Below are 27,782 nucleotides of genomic sequence, written 5' to 3' on the forward strand. Positions count from 1 at the left end.
ATACTAGAGCAACTGAAGTGGCTAATGACACTAACTTAGATGTTGGAACTACCCAACATAAGCTTGTTACTCCACATAATTGTAAAGACAAATTGCAAGTAGTAGCGTTAAATGAGGTTCAAGATTAATAAACGATCGTTTAGTTAATTCGGTCAATCTATCGTTTATCTCTTGCAATCTACTAGTCGTTTAACCCATTCACTTGACATGTCGTTTAAAAATGGATTGAAATACACCGACATATAAGAGGAACAGAATGTGACGATACTTAAGTCTCAAATGCAATAGTGTATAATAGTATTCTAATAGTTTTTGCAATTTTTGGTTTATAATAAGAGAACCAGTGATATTGGATATTATAATCCTTACCTACTCACTATGAAGATTAACGAACAACTTAACCACCCGGTTGAGGTCAATATCATTAAGCCTGTTGCTGGTTGTGCACTTGTTTCTCCGCACAAACCTGAAACAATGATGCCTACAACAATGTAATGATATAAATTCTATTGTATATGAACAGTACTGTAAAATCATCAATGTGTAATACCTTTCCAACAAGACAGCCTCGTCGAATTGTACAGAAGAGCATATTGAAATAATATGTATATGTAAACCCCACAATTTATTAGGTAGAAGGTGTCATCGATCTAGGGCCACGAAACTAGACATATTAATCTTAATATATAATCTAATAAGGTAAAAAATTTAGCATATTAAAACAATGAATACAGTTATTGGTTGGAGAGTATTCGTATTATCGTAGGTGTTTGTCAGGAATCGAAGCTTTCAAACTAGAAGTGCAAAGGACCTATATTCTTAGTTGTAAAGACAAATGACAATTGGGGAAAGCAATTGAAGATCAAGTTTATTGACTTGGCGTAAAATCACGTAATCAAATTAAACTACTGTAAAAGGTGACGAAGTCAGACATACTTACGTCTTAAAATATACTATTGTATGATAGTATCTTAAAAGTGTTTATTTATGTTTACTATATGTAGAAGAAACCAATCTAAACACACTTAATATTTCATACCTGAAATATTGTCACTAAAGAATTACAATTCATCAACCCAGTTGATATAACTAGCATTGATCTAGTCACCATGTGTGAGACTTCATTCCCTACAATAATATTCACTTAAATTGAAGTTTGTTGGTAAACATAAACAAATTGCATAATATTGTACGTATCCCATGCTATGACAAACAAATGATAGCAGTAGTCAGCATTCAACTCTATATATAAATTGAAAATAGTTACCAGTAGTACCAGTAAATACTGTCTACTCTTATATTAAGTGTTTTCTTAATGTTACATTTGTGTCACTTCTTTAATATATGGCATGTCATAACAATCACATTAAAATAACTTCATTCGATCTGTCAATATTGAAAGACTAGTAATGACACTGAGGCATAAGCTTGCTATTTTCTTTCAAGATACACTAAAAGTCGAAGAAAACTTATATAAAGGACAAAGATGTTCACGATGGAGTATCTGTCATTATTCAATCCTGGAATATTGCATAAGAGGACAAGAGTAACTGAACCAAGTGCTATAAAACCTGAAGAATTATAGTCTATACATGCTCTTATTACAATATACTCTTATATAAATTAACTTGAATCCTAGCGATTTCCTAATGAGGAGGTTTCACAACAAATGTATTTTTCATACTAATCCCAATGCGGCAACATTTAACCAAAAACGTAAATACATAAATTAAAGATATCTCCTTTTACGGTAATTTGGTAAATATATGTTATTCACCAAATGCTCAAATAGGAATTATGTAAATAAATCTGCTTGTATCGATTTTGTACAGCCTGGTTGCATACGAAACTGAATACAAGATATTGATTGAGGACAGGCATCAACTTGAACATTTTGACCTAACAGATCACAAAACTTCAATGCTACAAGTTTTGGTATTCTGTGATGGTTAGGGCAACAATTAGTTGAGGAATACCTCTGTACACAGCTATTCCGCACCATAAAATCGATCTTATCGTCTGGATTAAGTCCTAAAAGCTTTTGTAATTGGTGTATACTAATATTGGTGTTCCAACATGGTTATTTCGTTCAAATGGGATATTGCTTTAGGAAAACCCATGTCATTTTATGTGAATAACACAATTCTTTCAATGCAGGTAATTGCTTTTATAGTGTGAGTCCAAGTAAGATCAATTTTTTTTGTTAATAATAGTAACTCTTATATGTTTCTTATATCATGAAACTTTGCAATCATTATTACTATCGTATTTGATATTCATAAAGTGAAAAGTTATAGTTATCTGCCAATACACATTCTATAGATCTTAACAAAAGGTTTTCTTTAATGATATATATTTATAGAGATATTAGCATTCGACTAAAACTATTATATTAGGTTGTTCTTGAAAAAATTATTCAGGAAAGAACAAGTTGGTTTTGTTAAGATTGGTGTTTTGTGAAAATTAAATTCTGCAAGCAACGTGAAGTTAAGATTCAATCCCATTTAATCGATATAATTGTAATATTTAATAAGTCTCTAAACAGGATTTTTAGTATTGATTTTAGCATTTTTCTGAACGAATAAGATATAACGAGCTGCATCATCAATGGTTGTTTCTATTGACTCTGATGAGGCTACTAACTATAACAACCACAACGGACGTGCAACTAATCTGTTAAGAAGTATTCAAAGGGCAGCATTAAATAATGTGACAAATACTGCTCTTTCTCAAGAGATGAATCTGAATAATAGTAATATCAGTAACAACAATAATGCACTCACAAGCTTCAAAGAAGCACTTCCTGGTGGGAGAAGAGATGCTTCAAAAATTCCTCAATTGAAAAAGCGTACATATCCTGAACCTGCTGACATTCATGTTCTAGAAAGAACTGCATCTACGTACACTTCAAATAGCATCAAATCTTCGCCAAACAGCCAAAGTGTAACTGATTCAAGAAATAGTAATAATTACCAAAATTTTGAAGATAAAGAAAATATCGATCCATATTACTCTGCATCGTGCACTATAACGGCGTCTTCAGATGCATTGTCATCCATAAAAGAGGAAAACGAGATTGAAAATAATAAAGAATTAATGGACGAAACAAATTTTCAACCAACTCAAGAAGATATTTTTACAAGAGAGAATGAAACTGTGGCAGGTCAAAACATCAATTCCAATTATAACATTATAACAGAGGAAGATGATATTAATAAGAAAAGACCAATTTCACAAATTGCAGAATATAATATCCCAAAAAAGTTTAAAGTATGCAACGAAAACGGTGAAGAGGAGTATGTGTGGGAAGATTTAGATGCAGAAGATTATAATGACCCTTTTATGGTCAACGAGTACGTTAATGATATTTTCGATTATTTGTATCATTTAGAAGTTATTACATTGCCTAAGAAAGAAGATTTTTATCAACATAAAAATATTCATCAAAATAGAGACATTCTTGTCAATTGGCTGGTCAAAATTCATAACAAGTTTGGACTACTTCCAGAATCATTATTCTTAGCAATAAATTTAATGGACAGATTTTTATGTAAAGAGTTAGTTCAATTGGACAAACTTCAATTAGTTGGTACTTCGTGTTTGTTTATTGCTTCAAAGTATGAAGAAGTTTATTCTCCAAGTATAAAAAACTTTGCATCCGAAACAGATGGTGCTTGCACTGAAGAAGAAATAAAAGAAGGTGAAAAGTTTATATTAAAAACGTTGAGTTTTAATCTAAACTATCCTAATCCAATGAATTTTCTAAGAAGAATTTCTAAGGCAGCTGACTACGATATACAGTCACGTACTTTAGCCAAGTTTCTACTAGAAATATCAATAGTAGATTTTAGATTTATTGGGATTTTACCTTCTTTATGTTCTGCAGCGGCTATGTTTTTAGCAAGAAAAATGCTTGGTAAAGGTGAATGGGATGGTAACCTAATTCATTACAGTGGTGGTTATGTTAAAAGTCAAATAGCGCCTGTATGTAAAATGATGATGGATTATCTAGTATCACCGATAGTACATGATGAATTTCATAGAAAATATCAATCTAGGAGATTTATGAAAGCCTCGATTATTTCAGTACAATGGGCTTTGAAAGTTAGAAAGAACGGTTATGACGTAATGACATTGCATGAATAAATATAATAAACAATAATACATTAGTATAAAAATCATAGGAAATAAACTCAATAGTATAATGAATAAATATATCATTTATCAAAAATGGGACATTGAAAAATGTTGCGTTAAAGGATTCTAAATATCATATATTTAAGAGTAAAATATTTTATAAAGAATAATAAAATTTAATTTATTAAAGCTATTACATGCGAATGTTGTGTAATGTTATATGCTGTATTTAAAGATTCATTTAGAATAACTTTGCAAAATCTTTTGAGATCTGATGTTGACACCAATTTTCAATTTTTTTATATGCTTCATTGTAGGTTGATGTTTGAAATTTATTTGTCAATGCAGTTAGTTTTGTTGAAGGTGTGACAATTTCCATAATCAATTCTTTGCACAAATTTTGGAATTGTTTATCATTCATTGCATCTATGTTTCCACTTAATTTTTTGATTTGATCATCCCATACTGAATGTTGTAAGTTAATTTTTCTTGCAATGTACATTGACATGCTACTAGCTAGGGAAGGTTTCAAATCAATAAATTTTGAAGAACAAGTTGTGTATTCGATTAAAAATTGACTAATCGAATCCATGTTGCTAGGATCAGTCAAATCATCTGAGTTTGAGATTCTCTTCATGAAACTTACTGGACTTGGAGAACTTATATTAAATCTTAAAGATTGAATCATGAATTTTTCCGCTGTAATTATATCTTCTTCTGTGGCAGCACCATCAGTCAAGTATGAATAATTGACAACTTTGGGTAAATTTACTTCTTCAAATTTTGCAGCGACAAATAATGAGGTAATAGCAAGTAATTGCAATTTACTCATTGTCACTTTATTTTGAGATAGAAAACGATCAAATAAATTGATAGCGAGAAGTAAAGTTTCTGTAGTGTATTCAAATCTGTTATGAACTTCGACTAACCAATCCACTAAGATTGCTCTCATTGCAGGACGCATATAATATTGTGAGTCCGGTGCTAATGAATAGTTATGAGTTGGTAAGTTATTTAATTCGTGTTGGTACAAATATTCAAAAATATCATCAGAATATTCATTTACAAGTGTTATATCTTTATTTTTAATGCTCCTCAAAAGGGATTCACGTTTTGTTATTTCGGTTTCAATAGCATTGGATGATTTTTTGTCTTTAGTGAATGTTGCTGCATGTGTCGTTTTATGAATATAATTTCTTTTCTTAGTTGCTAACGATGCAGTTAAATTATTTTTAATTATGTTTTCTTTGCATTGTCTTACAGTTGCACTGAAATCGTCATTGGATGATTTGAAGCTAGCAGGTTGTGCTAGTCTTACTTTTGAGTTTTCACTTTCTGGGGATGTGATTATGATTTCAATATTTTCCATATCTTAAATTGTGATTATGTGTAATTAACACTTATGCTTAACTATTACCAGAATACTGATATGTTTATCTTTAATTTACAATAATGATAAAATTGTAAGAAATGTTAGATTGATTGTTTTAAGAAGTAATTTTGTAACGCATATATATATATATATGTGACTGTATGTAGGAGAGGTAAATCTGAATACCAAGATTTAGCGTTCCTATTATTATTCTCAGCATATAATAATTTGATCCACGTCAACTTCTTACATTAGGGAATGATATTCACTATAGTATGGATGTAAAACACGATATTTTGATGTAAATTTAAACATGGCAAAAACCGAATAATAACAGAAATCACATTAGAGTGGAAAAAAATTGCACACTATTAAGAATCTATGAACATTAACTCTAGATAGTATATGTTCCATTACACCACAGTGACATTGAGTAAACAGTACCATTTTTTCGTAATGAAACACCAAATTATGTATTCAATTGAATAGTTTTTAATTTATTACTATGTATGTAAATAATTTGAAGTATGGACAGTCGCGTTAAGTTTCGTGTTCTTGTTAACGCATCTCATCGCACAAATCTAATTCGCACCAGGACGTAAAATCAAATAATGTTCGTACATCAGAAAGAAACTTCTATGCTGAATTGGGATGGTGTTTTTATTTTTAAGTTCGTACTGTTAGGTGCTTTAAGATAGGGAACTGCAGAATTCGAAAAGACATGAAGTTGCAACACCAGCTTAGATTTCTGTTTCGGTGTTTATTTTCGTTCCCTGTAACTATTTATCACTGAAATATATTTTTAACAGTGTATCTTCACAACAAATATAGGTTAAATGGAAAATATGTTTGGGAAGGAACGCTAAGGTGGTTCCACGAGCTCATAACTTGATTGCGATTGCAGCACAGGGTTTGCTGGAGAAAAAATATGTTTGTGTCATTTATTTGCACCAGTAATCGAATCGAGGTGATCAAAAATTAGCGTGTTCCGGCAAGTCGTTGTTGCCAAGCTCTATGTACTATTGATTTAACAGCATATAACCAAAAGCTCTAGTTTTACATCATAATCAGTTGTGGCGAGGGCAAAAAAGAAGCTCGCACTCAGGATCGAACTAAGGACCAACAGATTTGCAATCTGCTGCGCTACCACTGCGCCATACGAGCTTCGTTATATTTAGGATCTACAAACGTATGCTTTTGTAGCATGTCAGATATCATTTGTTCAAAATGTGTCAGTAACGACATTAGTAACTAGTTGAAATATTTTTTAGAAATAATGGGATATTTTCAAATGATAAGACACTCTTGCTAACTTCGTTGGTCCATAGCCTCGGAGCTGGTAGTAAAAACCATGTGATAATTTTTTATACTTTCAGCTATAATGAAATCACAATCTGCTTCGTAGATGTTCATCACCCTGGTGTATTGGTACTCCACTTTAATATATGTAATTCCTATCGGTTTTTAAGGGTAGACACTTTCAATAATGGTGAACTTCATTCGGGTTAATACTAAAATGAAAATTTCTGAATTTAATTTTACAAGAATGGTAATACTCTCAACACCACCCTAGATTTTCAAGTTGAGAAATTGATAAATGTTTAACTCAGACATATCATAGACCCAATATGAAACTCACATATGCGTCTGTGTTTGTAACAGAATATGGATATTTTTTTGCAAAAACTGACAAGTATTACAGGCATAGGTATGAAACAATAAAGTAATTAATAACTAAGCTGGCAAAGTAGCGAGCATCAATAAAACATTAGGCGATAATTGATCACCAGCTCAGTTGGTTAAAAATAATTCCACTGTTACGTTTCGATATTAAAAATAAATGAGAAACGTTTTTGGGACACCAACTATCAGTGTATCTTTGTCAGTCGCGCACCAATTGACAGACAATTACTAGATATTTTTCTTATAATACGAAGTTAATGAACATACCTCTCAGATGTATATCAATACCTAGCGCAAGTAGGGCATGTGACTTAAGCAGCGAAAGTGGATAGTGCTTAAGGGCGTATGTGACTTCGAATCAGGACCTAATCAACATTTTCAAGAAGCCTTCAATATTTTTCCCTGAGATATGGAGACCCTTCAGAGTTGCAGATTATAACTACGTTGCAATTATTATATTAACTACTCACTGTGATCTATTACAGTATGTTCACTAAGTTGTAAATTCAATACATATTTCAATTGCAATGCTATGATGCGAACTGCGAGCCAGAATGTCGTCTTGTTTCGACAGCGCGCTGAACATGATGGAATAATGTAAATTACCTAATGAGGAAATTTACATGAAACAAAGAGAATGAAACATTGTATTTTATTTAAAAGCATCTCAAAATTCTACGAACTGATATTAAATTGGTTATACTTCATTTGAGATTTATGGCGACAAATATGATTAATATAAAACAAGCCTCTAACATTCAAAATTTATTTGGTTTTTTGATGCCAGTGACTGACTCAAAATATCACCAAGAGATAAACTTCCACAGTACTTTAATTTTCTGACATGTCATGGACACAGGTGAAAAATTATGATATTCCAATATACATACCAGCCTCATCGAGAGGAATGGATTATAAGCTATGTAGACTACCTAATGGGATACTGACCATGGTCATTTCTGATCCATCTAGAGAAATGGCATCATGTTCATTATCTGTCGCTACGGGATCCCACAATGATCCGTCAGTGATTCCAGGTCTTGCACATTTGTGTGAGCATATGATTTTAAGTGCAGGGTCAAAAAAATATCCAGATCCAAATTCCTATCATAAATTAATTTCTGAAAGCAATGGTTCTCATAATGCATACACAACAGGAGAACAGACAACATTTTATTTTGAAATTCCATGTTTATTTACTTCATCAGAATCTAATTTTGAAAGGTTACTTGATATTTTCTCTTCATCTTTTAAAGATCCTCTGTTTAAGGAAACATCTGTCAATAAGGAAATATATGCTATCGAAAGTGAACATGACGGGAATACCTGTAATCTTACGAAAATACTATATCATGCCACAAGACTATTAGCAAATAGTAAACATCCATTTAGTAGATTTTCAACCGGCAATATTACAACACTAGGGAAAGGTGCAAAATTATTAAAGACAACTTCAAAAAAATTATTAGAAAGTTATTTTAAAACAAATTATAATGCTTCAAATATGACACTTTGTATTAAAGGACCCCAGTCGGTGAATGTTCTAACAAAATATGCTCTAACATATTTTAATGGTATAGATGATAGTATTCGAAATGATAACACATTCATAAAAAGTTTAAAGAGTCCGGTTTATATGCACCAAAGGTTTTCATTTTCATCATTGTCACAAGAGTCAGCCATGTCTAAAGGAAATGAAGAAGACTGCAGGTTAGAGGACTTTCACATTCTATCAAATGCATACAATCCAAAGTACAAGGACATCAAATGTTTTAAAAGGAATCCAAATCATAATGCTATTTTTATTAAATCTACAAAACAACCTATTCTCAGATTATTATTTCCCATTGATATGGATGATGACTATTTCAATAAAGATGATCTATTAAGGTTTATTATGGTATGGTGCGAATTATTCGGTGATGAAAATGACAACTCTTTATGTTATTTCTTAAAGAAAGATAATTTAATTACAGATTGTTTTGCATTCCACTCAAATTTTGCACTTAATAGTGTAGGTTTAGTAGTAGAATTAAGTCTAACTGGTACCGGGGTAAAAAACCAAGAGCTTATAATAAATTCAATTTGTAACTCTGCGATTGAAAAATTATCAGAGGCTAATGACACTGAGCTAGCACGGTTTTTATCTGAATGTAATACCATTGACATTATCAGGTTCATAAATAAAGGTAAAGAAGATACCTCTATGGATGAAATTTCTGAGATATCCTCACGGTTACAAGAAAATTTGGCTCTTAATAGGCCATCTTTTTTACTTAAGGAATTTCCTTTCATCAATGACTACAGTGAAACAGGAATATCTAATTTTGAGGAGAATGAATGGAGTAAGAATTGGTGGCTATCAAAAGCTTACAACTTTCAACAGTTTTTAAAAAGATACGTTAACAGAAAAAATCTTAGAATATTATTTCTTGGAGATATAGAAACACCAAAATTTACTACATTAACAGAAGATTTAAAGGTATATAGTACTGATCCATTCTATGATTTTGAATACATTACATTTAAGTACAAATTTAAAGCCAATCAATTACGACAAGAAGATGATATATTTAGAAATATCGGAATCCCAAAGAGGAACACATTCATGCCAGAGATTGGGAAATCACTTGCAATCCTTTCTGCAAATTTGGAAGCTATATTAAAGCGTAATGAGTCAATTGGATATCCAATTATTTATAATAATTCTATAGAGTCCAAACCAGGGCTGGTGCTTAAAAACAGCAATCAGGAGACGTGGGTTTTAAATAGTCCTCTTCAACATTCAAGTACTGAATCTTCAATATTTTCTTTTGAGATAACTAACTGGTCAATAAAACCTTCACCTGCTAGTACAATGCATTTGGAAGTGTTGGGTCAATTATTAGGGATATTGATGACAAGAGAATTATATCCAGCTTTAAGGCTCGGGTATACTTATGAAATAGGTGCTTCGGTCAACGGTGATGTTAAATTAATGATAACCATAAGTGGTTTCCAAAGTGGGATAATGAGTCTTTTACAAAACATAATTAAAATTTGCAATAGTATATCTATAAAGAATCCAACTGTAACACATTCAGCACTTCATAGGGCTCGGGTTATGACAAGAAGAAAGTATGAAGATGCAGCATCAGGTAATTCTGTAAAACTGGCTTCTGTAGGTTTATTGATAATGTTGGAAAAACATATGTGGACTTTGGAAGATAGATTTGATGCTTTGGAAGAATCTGATATAAATTCTTTCTACAACTTTTGTTCTCAATTTTTTAAATCAGCAAAATATATTAAAAGTTTTATCAGCGGCACTAATGAATTAGCTATGAAGTTGAGCCACTTAATATACGATCATTGGATTCTTAGTGATACAATTAGTTTAAATTATTTTGAAAAAAATAATATTTTATCAACATGTTTCCTTAAACCAGGTGAAAATGTGTATTTCCAACACCCCGGTGACGAAGGAGATATAAATAATTGTATCAACTATTTCATTCAAACTGGTGAAAGGAACAATGAATACATAGCAACATTGACATCATTGACGGATTATATTATGCAGTCAAATTTAGTTAGTGAATTAAGAAATAGAAAACAAGTAGGCTACGTAGTTTTTGGTGGAATGCGGTCACTTACAAACACAATTGGACTTCATATTACAATAATGTCACTTGCCGACCCTGAAGACCTAGAGCGTAGTATTGATGAATATATGTGGCGATTAGAAAATGATACTATTGGAAGTCTTAATGAATCAACCTTTAAATTGACATTTCTTTTGCCATTTATTAATACCATGCAAAAAGATACAAATAATCCATTTAATAATGTCACAAATGTTAATTTGGTGGATGACGTAGTAGCAAATGTCCAAGCTGGTGACTCTGTTAATTTTGAGACACAACAAATGAAATTACATAACAATTTAAAGAAAAGAATATTCAACAATAGAATTCAATTGAATTTAAAATATAATGAAGCAATTGATTTGAATATAATAAAAAAGTTGACGTTGAAGGAATATCTAGAATTTTTTAGAGCAACTATCTCGATCAACTCAAAAAATAGAAGCAAAATATCTATTCATATCATAAGTCTAATGGCTAAAGAAGAGATAGCAAATAGAAAACTATTTCTCCAACTAGTAACATTTTTGAAAGTTAAAGGTTTGACAATAAAGAGAGATGAATTGAAGGAAATAGTAGAAATTTCTGAAGGTAAACCCAGTAAATTATTGAAAGAAATTGTAAAATACTTCAAGAAAAAAGATGAAGCTAAAAAACTTTATTTCATAATCATAAAAGAAATCATTAAGATTATTTCCATGACTGTAATTAATTCAAGTTCAATAACTACGAAGAGCACCAGCAAGAAGAACAATTGGCAAACTGAACCTATTAAGTCTGCATTGCCATTAGTTCTAGTAAATGATATAAAAGCATATAAGTAATTATATAATAAATATAATGTGTAACATTATTTTTCTTTTGGATATTTTTAAAGAAAGTGTTTAATGTTGAGTAACCTCAGAAGCAGTCTATAATCAATTTTTAGCTGCGAAAAGAAAAAGTCGCAAAGAAAGAATTAAAAAGTCATGAGCAGTGGTTAAGAGTCTCAAATATATAATTTTGCAATTGACTCTCGATATAAGACAAAGATTAGTGTTTAAATCTGTTTATAGTCCAGTTCAATATATAACGAGAAGAATTGATAAAATAAGGGTCTCAATTACCACGAACACAAAATGTCAGCTATCAATAATAATAATTTATCATTCGAATTGACTTCTGACTGGGATATTATTCATTTCACACATTTAAGCAATGGTGTCAAATGGGCAGGATTGTTAACATTAGAAGAATACGCTGATAGAGAATATATGTTAGGGACCTCTGAAATATCAACAAAGAATGAAAATGATATATTTATTCAAGAACACCCTACTTTTGCAGAATGGCTGGGAATTAAGCATTTCATTCTAAAGGATACATCATTACCAATTGGAAATGCTAAGACTGACCAAATTGTATCTAGTTGTGAAACCTTGAATCGATTAGGATACTGTATCAACCCTAAGCGTGGTAATAGTATAGAACCAGCTTTAATATTATGTATTGGTGGTGTTTGGACTCAAGAGAATCACCGTGGTAAGAAATATGCTGAACAGATGATTGCTTCTTTAAACAAATTTTACGATGAAATTAGAAATAGACATGATGCACCAGTTGCCATTAAAAATATGGTGATTACTCTATATAGTGAAGTTGGTGAATATTATAAACGTGTTGGATATACTTCTCGTCATATCCCCATTCATGAACTAACAAAGCTTGACCAGATAGGTGAGGAATATTGTAATGGAATCCAACAGCCTGTTGGGAAATTTTTAGGTTTTAGTGATTATGAAGATTTAGTTAAGTTACATGTTTCAAAATATGCTCGTACACTGTTAAAACTGCATGTGGAGCATCCTAACTCTTTTGTATTTACAGTTGCAGCAGATATTGATATATATAAATGGTTTCAACATAGAGATGAATTCATCAAGAACAAAACCAAGAAAGGTGAATCTGGTGTCTCTAAATTTGGATTCAGATTTAACGACGATAATACGCATGTCATTTGGCATCATAATTGGAATGACGATACTTTGATAATAGTCACGCTCTTCTATGGTGAAGAATCTCTCAGTAACGACGGATCTAGAATGAAACAAATCATGTCATTAGCCATTCAAGAATGTAAAGATCAAAAACTGTCCAAACTTGAGTTTTGGAACGAAGAAATTCCAATTAAAGAACAGTATCCAGAACTATATTCCACTTTATCAAGATTAGAACCAGAAGGTCATTTATTCAAAGAAAATGGTTCAATAAGTGCTTTCAAAAGTCCACCAGGTTATGGACCAGAAGAAGTTGAATGGGCTAACAACACAAAATTTTGCTGGTTCTAATAACTCAAACTTAAAGATAAACAATTTTAAATATATATAAAGATAGCAATTACAGATATACATACTCCTCTAAATACATGTAATTACCCAATCCCTCTAATCATTTGATCTTTATCATTAAGGTTGCAAGCCATTAAGCGCAGCATTTGAATTTTATAAACTTAACGGTTTCGAGACTTCGAAGAGATAAACCTTTAACATTTAAATATTAGATTCATACATAAAATAGAATAATATGTTGAGGTAGCCTTAACATAACCGAACAGTAGGGAGAAGCATACTGCAATTACTACAAGGTTATTGTTATTGTCTGTTTTTTTATTTATCATTGAAATTAAAGTGTTTGCAATTGAAGGTATGATTAGTTGTAGACTTCCCATATTTAAAACACGGATTCAACCCTTGCTTTTTAAGGGAACTGTTTCTAGATTGCCATTGATCAATAGAAATAATTCGAATGGAGTTAAACAGTTTAATAGAACAGTTATAACTTCGATTGTTGATTGGAAACCATTAAAGAGTAAGAAGAGGCCCGATGAAGATGAAGCTAAATCATCAGGTATTGGGAAGAAAATTGTACTTGGTTTAATGTTTGCAATGCCTATTATATCTTTTTATCTGGGGACGTGGCAATTGAGAAGGTTAGCATGGAAGAATAAACTAATTGCATCTTGTGAAGATAGATTATCTTATAAAGTAATCCCCTTACCAGCGCATTTTAAATATGAGGATTGTGAAAATTGGGAATATCGTCGAGTATCATTGAAAGGTCATTATGTCCATCAAGAAGAAATGTTTGTTGGACCAAGGGTCAAGAATGGATTCAAAGGGTATGTGTTGTATACTCCCTTCATAAGAGAGGATACTGGTGAAAAGATGATTATTGAAAGAGGATGGATTAGTGAAGAAAAAGTAGCTCCTAGTGAAAGGTCATTACGCCATCTATCATTGCCCCAAGGGACGACTGAAATTGTTTGCCTTGTAAGAGTGCCAAAACATCCTTCATCAATGCAATGGGAGAAAGCAGATAAGAATTCAAGAGTTTGGGAAGTAGCCGACATCTTTGACATGGCAAAAGTAACGAACAGTGTCCCGGTTCATTTACAATTCATATACGACATGACCGACCATGTGGTTTTCAATAACAAAAACGCTTCCAATAATGGAAACTTATCATGGTCATGGGAGTTTTGGCAAAATAACAAGAATGATTCTCCAGTACCAATTACCAGTGGCAATGCTAATGCGAATTCCAAATCTGGCTATACCAATGCAGAAGTCATCGAATTTAGTGAGGAACAATTCAGAAGAGCAGGCGTCCCAATAGGGAAATTACCAAAGATCGACTTCAAGAATAACCACCTACAGTATATAGTTACATGGTATGGTTTAACATTCCTAAGTTCTATATTTCTAATTGTAGCATTAGTAAAAATGAGAAAGGGCAATACAGCTTCCCAAGCAGCCTTGAAGAAGGAAAAACTAAACCATGCAAAGAAGTATATGTGATTGATCATACCCCTGCCCCTCCACTAAATACATTATAAACACAAACATGTAAATATTAATATAATACTAAAATAAGTATAGAACCTGCTTCCAACTACCCATGATCTGGCTTGTTAGACGTCCAGTCACGTGCAAAAGAATTCTTATGAGCTGAGATCCTGATTTTACAATTTAATGCGCAAGAGACAACAGAGCCCATAACGTAAACAAACAACAGAAGCCATGATCAAAATGGTATTCTGTATTGAGTCGTTAGGTGAGGTATATATAAGTTGCGTTTGCGGATGAAGGAGATGCATGTGTGTGTGTTTTATTTCATGGTGAACTATCGGTAAACAACCAGCACGCAGTTATGAATCAGAATAAATCGAAATCGGTGAGTGCTAGAGCACCAACTGAATATAAGTTATCGAATAGTAGTAATCCTAGTTCTAGGAGAACGTCGCTGGGGAAAGGTCTTAGTGAGAGCAATGGTCTTTATATTCCGGGGGACAACTTTTTCAATACTACTGGTAGAATTGGTAATGAATCGATTAATGGGGGTACTACTACGAATATGAGTAGAAATATTGCCACTGGTGGTACTAGCAGTGAACTTGATTTTATTAAGGAATTCTTGCTACCTAGCATTCGCTCGCTGAATGACTCGATGAATACTTTGGACAAGAATTTCTCCGACTTGAATATCATTCAAGAGAATTTAATCGATTTTAATGAATCTTTAAGCGCATTGTTATACGGTATGATGTTCAACTCATGGTGTGTAGCATACCCAAGTATACCAAGCGATATCAAGGTAGAGTTGGATAAAGTGAATATTTTAGATTCAATCACTTTGGAGAGACACGAATTACAAAGAAGGATTGCTGCATTACAAAACACACATAATAACGCTGCTTCTGGAGACGCTTCGATTGCAAACAACAGATTTGTACAACCTTCTCTTACTGTGGAACAAGTCAAGAAGCATAATAATAGATTGCAAGAAATGGGGTACGAAGACGACAGGTTGTCGGACGATGCATACATCAATGAGCTTCACAATTATGACGAAGACGACGAAGTGAATAGTGAAGCCTCGTTTGTTCTGAACCCGATCAATAATGTGGCAGGACATGCTAGCCAGCCGCATACCGTGAACAGCCTCGGTCCAAGTAATGTATCAAGCAATAGCCACAAAAACAAGCAAAGAAATAGCAAATTGAGAAGAAAATCGATCTTGCATACGATCAGAAACAGCATTGCAACTCAAAGGAACGTCACGGACGCGAGGACTGGCATTAATGATATTGGTACATCCGCCACCCGTATAACGGGCAACAACACCCGGGGCCAGGTAAGAAAACCTAGCAATAGAGCCACCTCCCGAACATACCCTGCTGATAACCAACCCAAAGATTCAGAGGCTCACATAGCCACGAGGGGGGTCAACAGATCCCACACGGATGCAAGACCCCCATTCAGGTGAGCAGAATGCCGGAACATACGTATATAGTACTCTTTGCATCTTATATAATTGTCTAATACATTTATTGTAACAGTATTGAAAGCACTGAAAGCATTGAAAGCATTGAAAAGTATTAAAAGCTTGGCGTCACCGGAAGAGTGGTTGAGCAGTGCATCGCAGACATGCGCTATTGCGACGTGTGTGTTTGTGACACTCCGTGGCAACGTCCTCACAGTGTTCCTCACCGTTCCCCGCGCAGGAATCGAACGGCAGGCGTTTTTGCTCGTTTTGTACGTCAATTTGCTCAGATCTGTATTTTGGGTCACGGGTCTGCGCAAATTAGCGACTGCGCAGATTATCTTTCCAATTTTTGCGCTATGAGATCTCAGTAGCCGTATCTGCGCGCATATGTAGTGGTTTTATATTTTCACTGTAGCAACGCGCGATTTATGTGCCTTATTTTGCACGCATATCTCTGTGTTGTCAAGGTTCCCACGTGTTTTCCGCAGGGACCGGGGCCACCACTGCACTACGCAACTGCGCATTATCTCAAGCGCCTCTCTACGCACATTGCTTCGTAGACGTACTTTTGTGAACAATTTATACAGACAATCTGCGCACGGGCGTCGTTTTTGCGGGCTACTGGGATTGTGTGTCATCTCTACACCCCTAGACAACTGCCGCAGGACGAGCAATTATTGCCCTTCCACGCGTGCATCTTAGAGTCCGTCCCAATGGCCTTGTGCCGCGGATTGTCTCTGCCACCGTTCATTGCGTAATTACCGAAGTCAGGGCACTAACATGGTTTGGCAACACGCAATGAACCGATGCATCACAAGAACCAACCTGTTTTTAAAATCGCTCTAAAGTGCTCAATTTGTCGTTTGTTATCTCCAATCCGTCAACCGTCTACAACTGCCAAACTCATATAAAGGAGCAGCTATTTAGCCATTGTGTTCAACTGGCGCTCTTCCCACTGCGATCGCACTTGTATTGAACGATACCCGCAACCCACACTCCACCATCGGAACCTTAAAATAGCAAAGCCACATTGGGTACTACTGGTAAACATGGATATGACAATGGCTTCTGAGGCGATGTCCTCCTCAATATCTTCGTCGATGTCCTCATCGATGGCAATGGCTATGAGCTCTGCTATGGACGAAATCAACGCTTCAATGAGTAGTATGATGGCTATGACCATGTCTGGCATGAGCTCCTCGATGGGTGCCATGGGATCTACTGCGACTGCTTCTGCTGCAACTTCCAGTTCCACCTCTGGAATGGCTATGTCTGGAATGGATATGGGTATGGATATGGATATGGAAATGAACTCGTACTTGACAATCAATTACAATAAGTACCCTGTTTTGTTCAAAAACCTGTATGCAGACACGAATGCAAAGGCGTTTGGTATCTTTGTCCTGATCATGGTTGCCTGTTTCTTTTATAAGTTTCTTCTGTTCACTTCATGGTGTTTGGAAGTGCATTGGTTCAAAACTTGGAATAAGAACGACAAAAAGAACGATGTCAATGCATTGAGGTATCCGCAACAGTCCGCAGCACAGGATGGATACTTATCGGATTCTACCCTGTACACCCCAGATATTCCACGGTTGCCTAACATCTTAGCAGAGATTTTCATGCCAAATGTATTCGAATATGGTCACGACATCCTTAGACTTGTTTTGACTTTCTGTTCCACCTTGCTCATCTATATGCTAATGTTAATTTGTATGACTTTCGTATTAACTTACTTGTTCGGAGTCGTCTTGGGGTTGACTCTAGCAGAGATCTTCTTTAACAGATGTAAACTATGTTTGTTGAAGAGATGGGAAATTAAGAAAGAGATAGACAGGATCAACAAATGTCCAGGCTCAACAAATTGTGAATGTGGAAGGCATAAAAACACAGCCCCTGGAACTAAAGCGTGTAAGGCAAATGCTCCAATCCAACCTTTTGGTAGTAATTCTTCGAACATGTCGAGCCAATTCAGTTTAGATAATGATAAAGATTTAAATTTTGAAGGAAAACAAGACGGATGCTGTTGTACCGTCGAACAGGGCTCACTAAAAGATGAGACTAATGAAGACAGATGTGAATGCGGAGATGCTCGAGATAGTATCAGCAATGAACTAATGGGAAACGTCATTCCACAACAAGACCAGTCTGATATGATGAACTCTACGTTATTGCCTCCTGAAAAAGTTCTAAAATAGCTGAACAATAACTTGTACATAAACAACACTTAGAATAATCCCTATTTTCTTATACATTCATTACACCTTCTCATTTCCAAAGCAAATTAACAATTATGATTTCCAACACTCATGAATCCACTCACTATACATACATACATATAACAAATAACTTATGATTGAACATATGCTACATTTATTCGCTTATTTAAACATATCCGCCATTCCTTAGATAGTGCAGTCATTATCCAAGGTCACCAACTTTATCGTTAATATATATATATATATATATATATCCCATGAATTACTGACACTTGGAACCATGACGGCGCCAGTTCACCTGCAAATGCTGTCCACATGATCATCACGTTCCACGAACCGATGTTTTCCTCGTTGAACAACGATATGGTTCCGAAATCGACAAAGTGAAAGTGAAAAAAAAATAATAAGAATAATAATAATGATGAAGATAACTAGTTATAATATAATGTTATTGGATTTGTTGGATTTGTTTATCTTATGAGGATTCATAATATCTGCTATAAAGTTTAAGGTTGATTTTCTATTTATTTTGAGTAGAGTAATTGACATTGTGGAAAGTATAAAGTGAGTAAGAGAGCAAGGCAAAAAGTAAAAAAGAAGATATAGAGGACTATTTTAGTTGAACTTTATTTTTTTTGTTCTGAGATATCCCATAATATAATGTCTAATGAAGATCTCTCTTTGAGAGGACACGAAAACACAGCAGTAACTAAGGACAATGAAGAGTTGATTGCTAGAGATGATGAAGATAATGCCCCAAGTGATGAAGAAGAAGGTGACGATGTCTTTGATTCTTCTGAAGATGATGCCGATTTGGATGAGGATGAAGATGAAGCCAGAAAGATCAAAGAAGGGTTTATTGTGGACGAAGGTGAGGAAGACGATGGGGATGACGATGAATTGGGAGCTGCTTCTGGTAAGAAAAGGAGAAAGGGACGTAGGAGAAGAGAAAGAGAGGAGGAAGAGGATAGATTATCTGAAGATGATTTGGATCTGTTGATGGAAAATGCTGGTGTTAAAAGAACAACCGAATCTGCCACTTCTGGAGGTTTGAAAAGATTAAAAAGAGCTGGAGGCAATGAAGAGACTTCTGAACAAGAAGAAGCAAAAGTTTCCAGTGTCACTGCGGAAAGTAATAAATTAGAAGATTTCTTCTCTGATGATGAAGAAGAAGAAGAGTTTAATGACTCTACGGCCAGACACCATGAAGAAGATGAATATGACGACGAATACGGTGCAAGAGAAAGTAATCATCGTCAAAATACTAGTGACATGACTAACAAAGCAGGCATGTTGGATGAATTGGATGATTTCATAGAAGAAGATGAGTTTTCTGATGAAGATGAAGAAACCAGAAAACAAAGAATAGAAGAAAGAAAGTTGTTAAGAGAACAAAGAATGAAACAACCAGTACATGTCACAGGTTTATCTTCTGATAAAATTGACGAAATGTATGATATTTTCGGTGATGGTCACGATTATGACTGGGCTTTGGAGATTGAAAATGAAGAATTAGAAGGTAATTTAGACACTGAAGCTGTCATTGAAGGTAACGAAGACGGTGAAAGCGGAATAGGTCCATCCAAGAAAAAAGTTTCTCTTCAAGATATTTACGACTTACAAGATCTTAAGAAAAATTTACTTACTGAAGAGGATATGAAAATTAGACACACTGATATCCCTGAAAGATTCCAAGAATTAAGAGCTGGTCTAGTAGAATACGGCAATCTATCAGCAGAAGATAAAGAATTGGAAAAGAACTGGATTAGTGATAAAATCGCCATCGAGAAAAATTTCCCTGCTACTTACGATCTAACTGAATTTAAGGATGCTATCGGTAACGCTATTAGATTTATCTCTGAAGATAATTTAGAAGTCCCATTCATCTTTGCTTATCGTCGTAATAATATATCTTCTACTGATAGAAACGGTTTCGTATTAACAGAAGATGATTTATGGGAAATTGTGGACCTTAATATCGAATTCAATAGTATTATTCACAAAAGAGACTATGTCAAGAAATTTTATGAAGAACTGCAAATACAGGACTCCGTTGTCGATGAATATTTTTCAAATCAAAGCACTGCATCGACTGCAGAACTAAATTCTTTACAAGACATTTATAATTATCTGGAGTACAAATATGCAAAAGAGATTAATGACCTATTAACAAAGAATACTCAAAAGTCTGGTAAGAAACATTTAAAGAATTCTAACTATGAGAAATTTAAAGCAAGTCCACTTTATGCAATTACAAAAGATATTGGTATTACAGCAGAACAAATTGGTGAAAATATCAGTTCCCAACATCAAATTAATATTCCAAAAGATCATGAGACCTTAAAACCAATGGAAGTCATTGACAATATTATTACTGAGCATAGTTCTGATCTACAAGTCTTTGTAACCAACAGTAAATTATCAGTCGACACAGTTCAAAAGTACACCTCTATGGAAATTTCAAGAAACCCTAAGATAAGAGAGAAGGTTAGAAACGATTTTTACAAATATTATTTAGTAGATGTTGTTTTGACTTTTAAAGGTAGAAGAGAAATTCAAAGGGGCTCCATATATGAGGATATTAAATATGCTATAAATAGAACTCCAGTGCATTTTAGAAAAGATCCAGATCTATTTTTACGTATGCTAGAGGCTGAATCTTTGAATTTATTAACTGTCAAATTACATATGTCTTCTCATGTACAATATGCTGATCATCTATTTCAAATTGCATTAGATACTAATAATACTTCTGAGCTAGGTATTGAATGGAATAATTTCCGTAAAACTGCATTTAATCAAGCATTAGACACTATTTTTGCAGATATATCAGCAGAAATCAAGGATGACTTGTCAAAGAGTTGTAAGAAGTTAGTTGCAAGATCTGTCCGTCATAAATTCATGAGTAAGCTTGATCAAGCTCCATTTGTACCTAATATGGAAAATGCAAAGATACCAAGAATTTTGACTATTACATGTGGTGAAGGTAGATTCGGTTCAGATGCTATCATTGCCACATATATTAACCGAAAAGGTGAATTTGTTAGAGATTTTAAAATCACTGATAATCCATTTGATAGATCTAATCCTCAAAAATTTGAAAATACTTTTGCGGATATCATAAATAACTGCCAAATTAATGCCATTGGTATTAATGGTCCAAATTCGAAAACACAAAAATTTTTTAAGAAATTACAAGATGTAATCAGACAAAAGAAATTGTTGGATAACAATGATAAAGAAATTCCTATTATCTACGTTGAAGATGAAGTTGCAGTTCGTTATCAGTCTTCTGAAAGAGCTGCACAAGAATTTGCTAATAAGCCACCTTTAGTTAAATATTGTGTTGCATTAGCTCGTTATATGCATTCTCCTTTATTAGAATATGCAAACTTGTCAATGGAAGAATTAACATCGCTATCTATTCATCCTAATCAGTCTTTGTTACCAAGAGGACTGTTTGTCAAAGCAATCGAAACTGCTTTTGTTGATATAGTTAATTTAGTTGGTGTTGAAATTAACAAAACTACTGATAATAACTATTATGCTAATGCCTTAAGATATATATCTGGTTTTGGTCAACGTAAAGCCATTGACTTCTTAGATTCATTGCAGAGATTAAATGAACCACTTCTAGCTCGTCAACAGCTGATTACTCATAATATTTTACATAAAACAATTTTCATGAATGCTGCAGGCTTTTTGTATATATCATGGAATGAAAAAAGACAAAGATATGAAGATTTGGAACATGATCAATTGGATAGTACTAGAATCCATCCTGAAGACTATCATCTGGCTACAAAGGTTGCAGCCGATGCTCTTGAATACGAACCAGATGCAATTGCTGAGAAGGAAGATCAAGGTACAATGAGTGAATTTATTGAAATATTAAGAGAAGATCCTGACAAGAAAATGAAGCTAGAATCATTGAATTTAGAAGCTTATGCAAAAGAATTAGAAAATAAAACTGGTCAAAGAAAGCTAAACAATCTAAATACTATTGTTTTAGAGTTATTAAACGGTTTTGAAGAATTGAGAAATGATTTCCATCCATTACAAGGTGATGAAATTTTCCAAACCTTGACTGGTGAAACAGAAAAAACATTTTTCAAGGGTTCTATTATTCCAGTTAGAGTTGAATTTTTCAGACATAATGATATTATTTGTATCACCAATTCTCAAGTAGAATGTGTCGCTACTGCTCAACAACATTCTGGAGCTCAGTATAGAAGACCAGCTAATGAACTTTATGAGTTAGGTAAAACATATCCAGCTAAGGTTGTTTTCATCGATTATGAAAATATAACGGCTGAAATTTCTTTGTTAGAACAAGATGTTAAACATAAATATGTTCCATTTAATTACAGTAAAGATCCAACCATCTGGGACTTAAAACAAGAATTAGAGGATGCTGAATATGAAAAGAAAATAACTATGGAAGAAGCTCGTGCTAAGAGAACTCATCGTGTTATTAATCATCCATATTACTTTCCATTCAATGGACATCAAGCAGAAGAATACTTAAGAAGTAAAGATCGTGGTGATTTCGTTATCAGACAATCTAGTCGTGGTGATGATCATTTGGCTATTACATGGAAGCTTGATAAAGATTTATTCCAACATATTGATATTCAAGAATTAGAAAAGGAAAATCCATTAGCTTTGGGTAGAATATTGGTGGTTGAAGGTCAAAGATACTATGATTTAGATCAAATTATTGTTGAATATCTACAGAATAAGATAAGATTACTAAATGAAATAACATCTAACGAAAAATTCAAAACTGGTAATAAGAAGGATGTAATCAAATTTATTGAAGACTATTCTAAAGTTAACCCTAACAGATCAGTTTATTACTTTAGTTTGAACTACGAAAAACCAGGTTGGTTCTATTTAATGTTTAAGATCAATTCACAAAGTAAATTATACACATGGAATGTTAGATTGACTCATACAGGCTACTTTTTAGTTAACTACAACTATCCTAACGTCATTCAATTATGTAATGGGTTCAAGACCTTATTGAAGTCCAACAGCTCCAGAAGCAACGGTTCCGGTTATTAAATATAATTTAAATTAAGTTTGTTGAGACTTTACGTCGTTCCAGTCTAGTCATAATTTTTATTTATTTGTATATTAAAAATAGTTAATTTATAAAAAGATTTGTAAAAATAAATATAATGAAGTATATATTTTTTCTATTATTATAAGTTATGTTGACCATATGTTATTACAATGAGTTACACGTCACAATAGATCTTGATATCAATTTCTATATTTCATTATCAGCTTACAACATTGCATACGTTAAAAACTCCGAGTATCTCAAAATCTATAATATATAGCAGTATTAAAAGGGGAAGAGAATTACATTTGAGGGAAACAACTATCAATTGCAGTCCATTATTTAAATCAACAGCAATAATACGTAGATTAACTTAACATATTAATTTGAATACTGTTAATTACACTTTGGTTCTGTTTATTTGAAAGAAAGAGGAGGAAAAACGTTTTATATGGAATTTATTACAATATTTTATTTACAATGTTAAATCACGGTCGCCTTCTAGGAAAACAATCATTATCCAATTCAACACAATTGTTGTACTTTAAAACTACGCAAGCAACTTTTGTTGAAAAGTTATCTTCTAGAGTTGCAATTTGTTCACGTAGTTTCTCTAATTCCCATTGGGTCGAATTAGAGAAACTGGATAAAAAAAAGGACATATTAGTTACTGAAAAGGTGGTAAACCCATCACTGTGGGTAAGAATAAAACAAGAGGCCAGTCATTATTGGCATGGCACAAAACTGCTAGGTTTAGAAATGAAAATATCATCTAGGTTATTGACTAAAATGACAGCGGGATATCGTCTGACTCGTAGAGAGCAACTGCAGTTTAAAAGAACTACTTCAGATGTTATTAGGTTAGTCCCATTTGCAGCATTTATTTTAATTCCATTTGCAGAACTTCTTTTACCAGTTGCTCTGAAACTATTCCCAAATCTGTTACCATCAACCTATGAATCAAAAAAGGATAAACAATCGAAATTAGATACTTTAAGAAAGACAAGAATTGACGTCTCTCAGATGATTAAAGAGCAACCTTCATTCCTTCACCCAATAAATATTACAGATGGACAAAAAACCATGTTTAAACGTTTTTACAAACATGTACGTGAAACTGGGGAGCCAGAAAGTAGGGAGCAATTGCTTCAAGTAGCTAGATTATTCACAGATGACACCATTTTGGATAATGTCACTAGACCATACTTGGTTGCATTAGCAAAGTATATCAATTTGCAACCTTTTGGCACTGATAATATGTTACGTTATAGGATCAGAACAAAGATGTCGGAATTGAAAAAAGATGATTTGACTATATATTATGAAGGTTTAGGTCAATTGTCTGAAGCTGAATTAAGAAATGCATGTGCATCAAGAGGTATGAATATTGTCGGTGTTCCTACCTCAATCCTGAAAGATAATATGAGCGTCTGGTTGCAAATGAGAGTTCGTGATAAAATACCCTCTAGTCTTTTAACAATGGCTTGTGCTTTTAATTATGGGGATGCTAAATCTGCAAAGCCATTATATGAGGCCCTTTGTGATGTTTTAAGTAGCATCCCTGATGAATTGTATCATGAGATTAAAGTCAATGTTATAAAAGAGGATAAGTTGTCATCTAAACAAAAACTTGTTCAATTACAAGAACAAAATGAATTAATGAAAGAGGAAGCTCAGCAAGACAAAAATTCCGAAATTTCAGTTAACGATGATTTAAGTTTAGATGAACTTGACAAATCTACAGAAATGAAGATTAAAAATACCAGGAAACCAAATTGAGTTCAATGGCAATCATTTTTCTGATATTTGGTCAATGTTTACCTAGTTAAATGAATCTGAAGTTTATCAAGATAGAACATTAAGAAAACCCATAACTTTTATATATTCCCACTGTAAGCAGATATTTATCATATAATAAAAAGCTACATAGTATTTGTTTTTTAATTCTTTTTCTGCACATTGGATAAATGCCTTATGCATTTTGTAATTTCTCCCTTGTACATAAATAAGAGGCCCTGGACGATAACACCCTTGGCCAATTGGGGACCTAAGCCTTTCCATAAAGATAGTAAACCCTCAGAAGTATACAAGTAGGTCAATACATCTTGAAAGTTTGAGAATTTAGAATTAGCACTCTGTAATGAGGCCTTGGACACAATCAGAGGTTGAGTTATAACTGTTGAAATCATTTTGGACAGCATTCCTAAGAAAAAGTTACTGAGTGCTGAAATATTGGCATTGATTTTGTTTCCATCCTTTGATGTTGCTCTTCTTGCAGCAATCAAAAGTTCATTGAGCTTACCAAAGGCGGTATATGTAATCGATGGGTTCACTGACAAAGCCATTGAAACTTTTAACCCTTTCCAAAAACCATGAAGTTCTCCATTATTCTCCTTTATTATATCCTTGATGATATTTTCCAACTTTGCATCCTCTGTATTCCCAGTGGTCTGCTGTCTTGTTGAAATAACAGCAATTGGAGTAGTGAATACTTGACATAAAATTGCAGCAACTATCCCTAGTGATAACTCCTCGATCGAACTGAACCGTTTCTTTTTCGTCAATTTCAATAAAAATCTCAGCTTACTATACCTGCTTTTGATTACATTGTAACAGAAAAAATAGAAGAACGTCTGCGCAAAACTATTTACAATGGATGCAGACATGCCTTGGTATAATCCAGCTATACCTTTTTCCATATATATCCTCCTTAAACAATCTAGAGTGCCCGTATAGACCTCATTCTCAGACTTGACGTCCTCCTCTCCCTGTTCCGATTTCTTTTCCTCGGTCTTCTGAAATTTAATTTGCGACTGAATAACAGTCTTTGTCAAGTCCAGTGGATAAACGGTTATATTTGCCAAAGCAGAAGAAACAGCACCAACTAAAGCATTTTCAAATGACTCCATTTTCTTATAGTTCTATCCTTTTAAATTTTTCCAATTGAAAGTATCTCAAAGCCTACTTGTACACCTTGAATACTGTGTGTCAGCAGTTGAAAACACACCCTGAACTTAGCAGAACCTCTTTATCGAACCTTACACTTCCTTATATCCATTAGAGTTGCTTGCAAGTTGTGTCAATAGGGAGGGAATAACTCTTTGACAACTGAAAGAATGTTGAGATTCAAGAAACTTCCGAAATAGGATATATCAATCTGCGTGACTGCGCACACCCACACACCACCACGTTTTCAAACTTTTTTATTTTTTTATTTTTTTATTTTTTTTGCTTTTTTTGCTTTTTTGCGTCCGATAGTATTCCCGCTCAAAATGCCCGGACTGCCTAAGGCGGAATGAATCCTGTCTAAACTGCCAGGCTGCACTATTGGCAGTCCAGCCTGGCAGTTTAGACAGGAATGGGCGGTTTCCTTTCCACATGCGTTACACTTTCAAGAACTCCCAGGCTGCACGTGTACCAGACCTCCGTCTATGTAGGCTGTTCGCTTGCTTTCCAAGCCATAACCTCCCGACGCAATGAAAAATTATTGTTCACAGTCTTCCACTAACAGAACAGCTCATCGCCATGAATTTCCATTATGCTTGAAGCTAATAAGGTCAGTATCACATAGGTTGAAATCTATATACGGGATTCAGGATACCTAACTACACAGCAGATAAACTGCTTGCGACTAACAACAGGCCATGAACAAACGTTGAGTATATCATTCATTGTTCTCTAGAGTTATTTGCTATCCTAGATATTGATATTATGATATATCGCCACGTACTGTCCTTAGAATAGGTGAACAGATGACCACGGGATGGGGATGCTAATGTGTATCGTGATTGAAGGGCATGTAAAGGATACTACTATCTGACCACTGGTTCACAATATTGAGAAGTCTAGTTTACCATATGTCTTTTTGTCTGGCTTGTATGCTGATGTTATATGCAAAATTTGGTATTATGAGCAGGCATGGTCTGAATTCCGTTATATACTTGTATGTGTAAAGTGGATGATATTTCAAAGATGATTATTTAAATCGTTACGTCTTGCATTGGAAATTTCAAAGTTATATTTCAAGTAGTTCTTTATTAACGAAACCGTACATAAAACTATTTAAAATGGGTAAAGGTAAGCCAAGAGGTTTGAATTCCGCAAGAAAATTACGTATCCACAGAAGAAACAAGTATGTTAAACCAGTTCAATGATTCTGATTGATGAGAGAGATCCTGGAGAGTATATGAACATCCACTGTTATTGAAATCATGATTTGTTTGGTGATTGTCAAAAGTTCCATGCTCTTTCTTCCCCATAAAAGCCGATCCTGCAATGAAGATGTCTATATACAGAAGGATATCTCTCGTTCTTACGTTGGCACTAGTCTAACGGAAGATAGCACAAATCACTGTTATATCATCCAATTGTGA

The 27,782-nt window shown here is 33.8% G+C and overlaps 10 protein-coding genes and 1 non-coding gene across 11 annotated transcripts; 8 read left to right on the forward strand and 3 right to left on the reverse strand.

Moving 5' to 3' along the window:
* Positions 1-2,607: 2,607 nt before the first annotated feature.
* Positions 2,608-4,146, forward strand: TPHA0D04040 (cyclin family protein; the record flags this gene model as incomplete). Its single annotated transcript, XM_003685423.1, has 1 exon — positions 2,608-4,146. One exon carries the CDS (start codon positions 2,608-2,610, stop codon positions 4,144-4,146), a length of 1,539 nt encoding a protein of 512 aa, XP_003685471.1.
* A 232-nt stretch (positions 4,147-4,378) lies between these two features.
* On the reverse strand, positions 4,379-5,506 carry TPHA0D04050 (uncharacterized protein; the record flags this gene model as incomplete). Its single annotated transcript, XM_003685424.1, has 1 exon — positions 4,379-5,506. One exon carries the CDS (start codon positions 5,504-5,506, stop codon positions 4,379-4,381), a length of 1,128 nt encoding a protein of 375 aa, XP_003685472.1.
* A 1,095-nt stretch (positions 5,507-6,601) lies between these two features.
* TPHA0Dtrna4C lies at positions 6,602-6,673 on the reverse strand. The gene has a single exon. It is a non-coding gene; the product is annotated as a tRNA-Cys (tRNA).
* Positions 6,674-8,036: 1,363 nt separating this feature from the next.
* AXL1 (Axl1p) lies at positions 8,037-11,642 on the forward strand (the record flags this gene model as incomplete). Its single annotated transcript, XM_003685425.1, has 1 exon — positions 8,037-11,642. One exon carries the CDS (start codon positions 8,037-8,039, stop codon positions 11,640-11,642), a length of 3,606 nt encoding a protein of 1,201 aa, XP_003685473.1.
* Positions 11,643-11,936: 294 nt separating this feature from the next.
* On the forward strand, positions 11,937-13,145 carry TPHA0D04070 (uncharacterized protein; the record flags this gene model as incomplete). The annotated part of the gene is made up of 1 exon (XM_003685426.1): positions 11,937-13,145. One exon carries the CDS (start codon positions 11,937-11,939, stop codon positions 13,143-13,145), a length of 1,209 nt encoding a protein of 402 aa, XP_003685474.1.
* Positions 13,146-13,502: 357 nt separating this feature from the next.
* Positions 13,503-14,654, forward strand: SHY1 (cytochrome oxidase assembly protein SHY1; the record flags this gene model as incomplete). The annotated part of the gene is made up of 1 exon (XM_003685427.1): positions 13,503-14,654. The coding sequence occupies one exon, from the start codon at positions 13,503-13,505 to the stop codon at positions 14,652-14,654; it is 1,152 nt and encodes a 383-aa protein (XP_003685475.1).
* Positions 14,655-15,006: 352 nt separating this feature from the next.
* Positions 15,007-16,122, forward strand: DAM1 (Dam1p; the record flags this gene model as incomplete). Its single annotated transcript, XM_003685428.1, has 1 exon — positions 15,007-16,122. One exon carries the CDS (start codon positions 15,007-15,009, stop codon positions 16,120-16,122), a length of 1,116 nt encoding a protein of 371 aa, XP_003685476.1.
* A 1,049-nt stretch (positions 16,123-17,171) lies between these two features.
* CTR1 (high-affinity Cu transporter CTR1) lies at positions 17,172-18,320 on the forward strand (the record flags this gene model as incomplete). The annotated part of the gene is made up of 1 exon (XM_003685429.1): positions 17,172-18,320. One exon carries the CDS (start codon positions 17,172-17,174, stop codon positions 18,318-18,320), a length of 1,149 nt encoding a protein of 382 aa, XP_003685477.1.
* Positions 18,321-19,001: 681 nt separating this feature from the next.
* SPT6 (chromatin-remodeling histone chaperone SPT6) lies at positions 19,002-23,408 on the forward strand (the record flags this gene model as incomplete). The annotated part of the gene is made up of 1 exon (XM_003685430.1): positions 19,002-23,408. One exon carries the CDS (start codon positions 19,002-19,004, stop codon positions 23,406-23,408), a length of 4,407 nt encoding a protein of 1,468 aa, XP_003685478.1.
* A 481-nt stretch (positions 23,409-23,889) lies between these two features.
* Positions 23,890-25,188, forward strand: YLH47 (Ylh47p; the record flags this gene model as incomplete). The annotated part of the gene is made up of 1 exon (XM_003685431.1): positions 23,890-25,188. One exon carries the CDS (start codon positions 23,890-23,892, stop codon positions 25,186-25,188), a length of 1,299 nt encoding a protein of 432 aa, XP_003685479.1.
* A 161-nt stretch (positions 25,189-25,349) lies between these two features.
* ANT1 (Ant1p) lies at positions 25,350-26,318 on the reverse strand (the record flags this gene model as incomplete). Its single annotated transcript, XM_003685432.1, has 1 exon — positions 25,350-26,318. The coding sequence occupies one exon, from the start codon at positions 26,316-26,318 to the stop codon at positions 25,350-25,352; it is 969 nt and encodes a 322-aa protein (XP_003685480.1).
* Positions 26,319-27,782: the final 1,464 nt, after the last annotated feature.

This window comes from Tetrapisispora phaffii, chromosome 4, assembly GCF_000236905.1.
Source record: "Tetrapisispora phaffii CBS 4417 chromosome 4, complete genome".
Taxonomy (NCBI): Eukaryota; Fungi; Ascomycota; class Saccharomycetes; order Saccharomycetales; family Saccharomycetaceae; genus Tetrapisispora; species Tetrapisispora phaffii.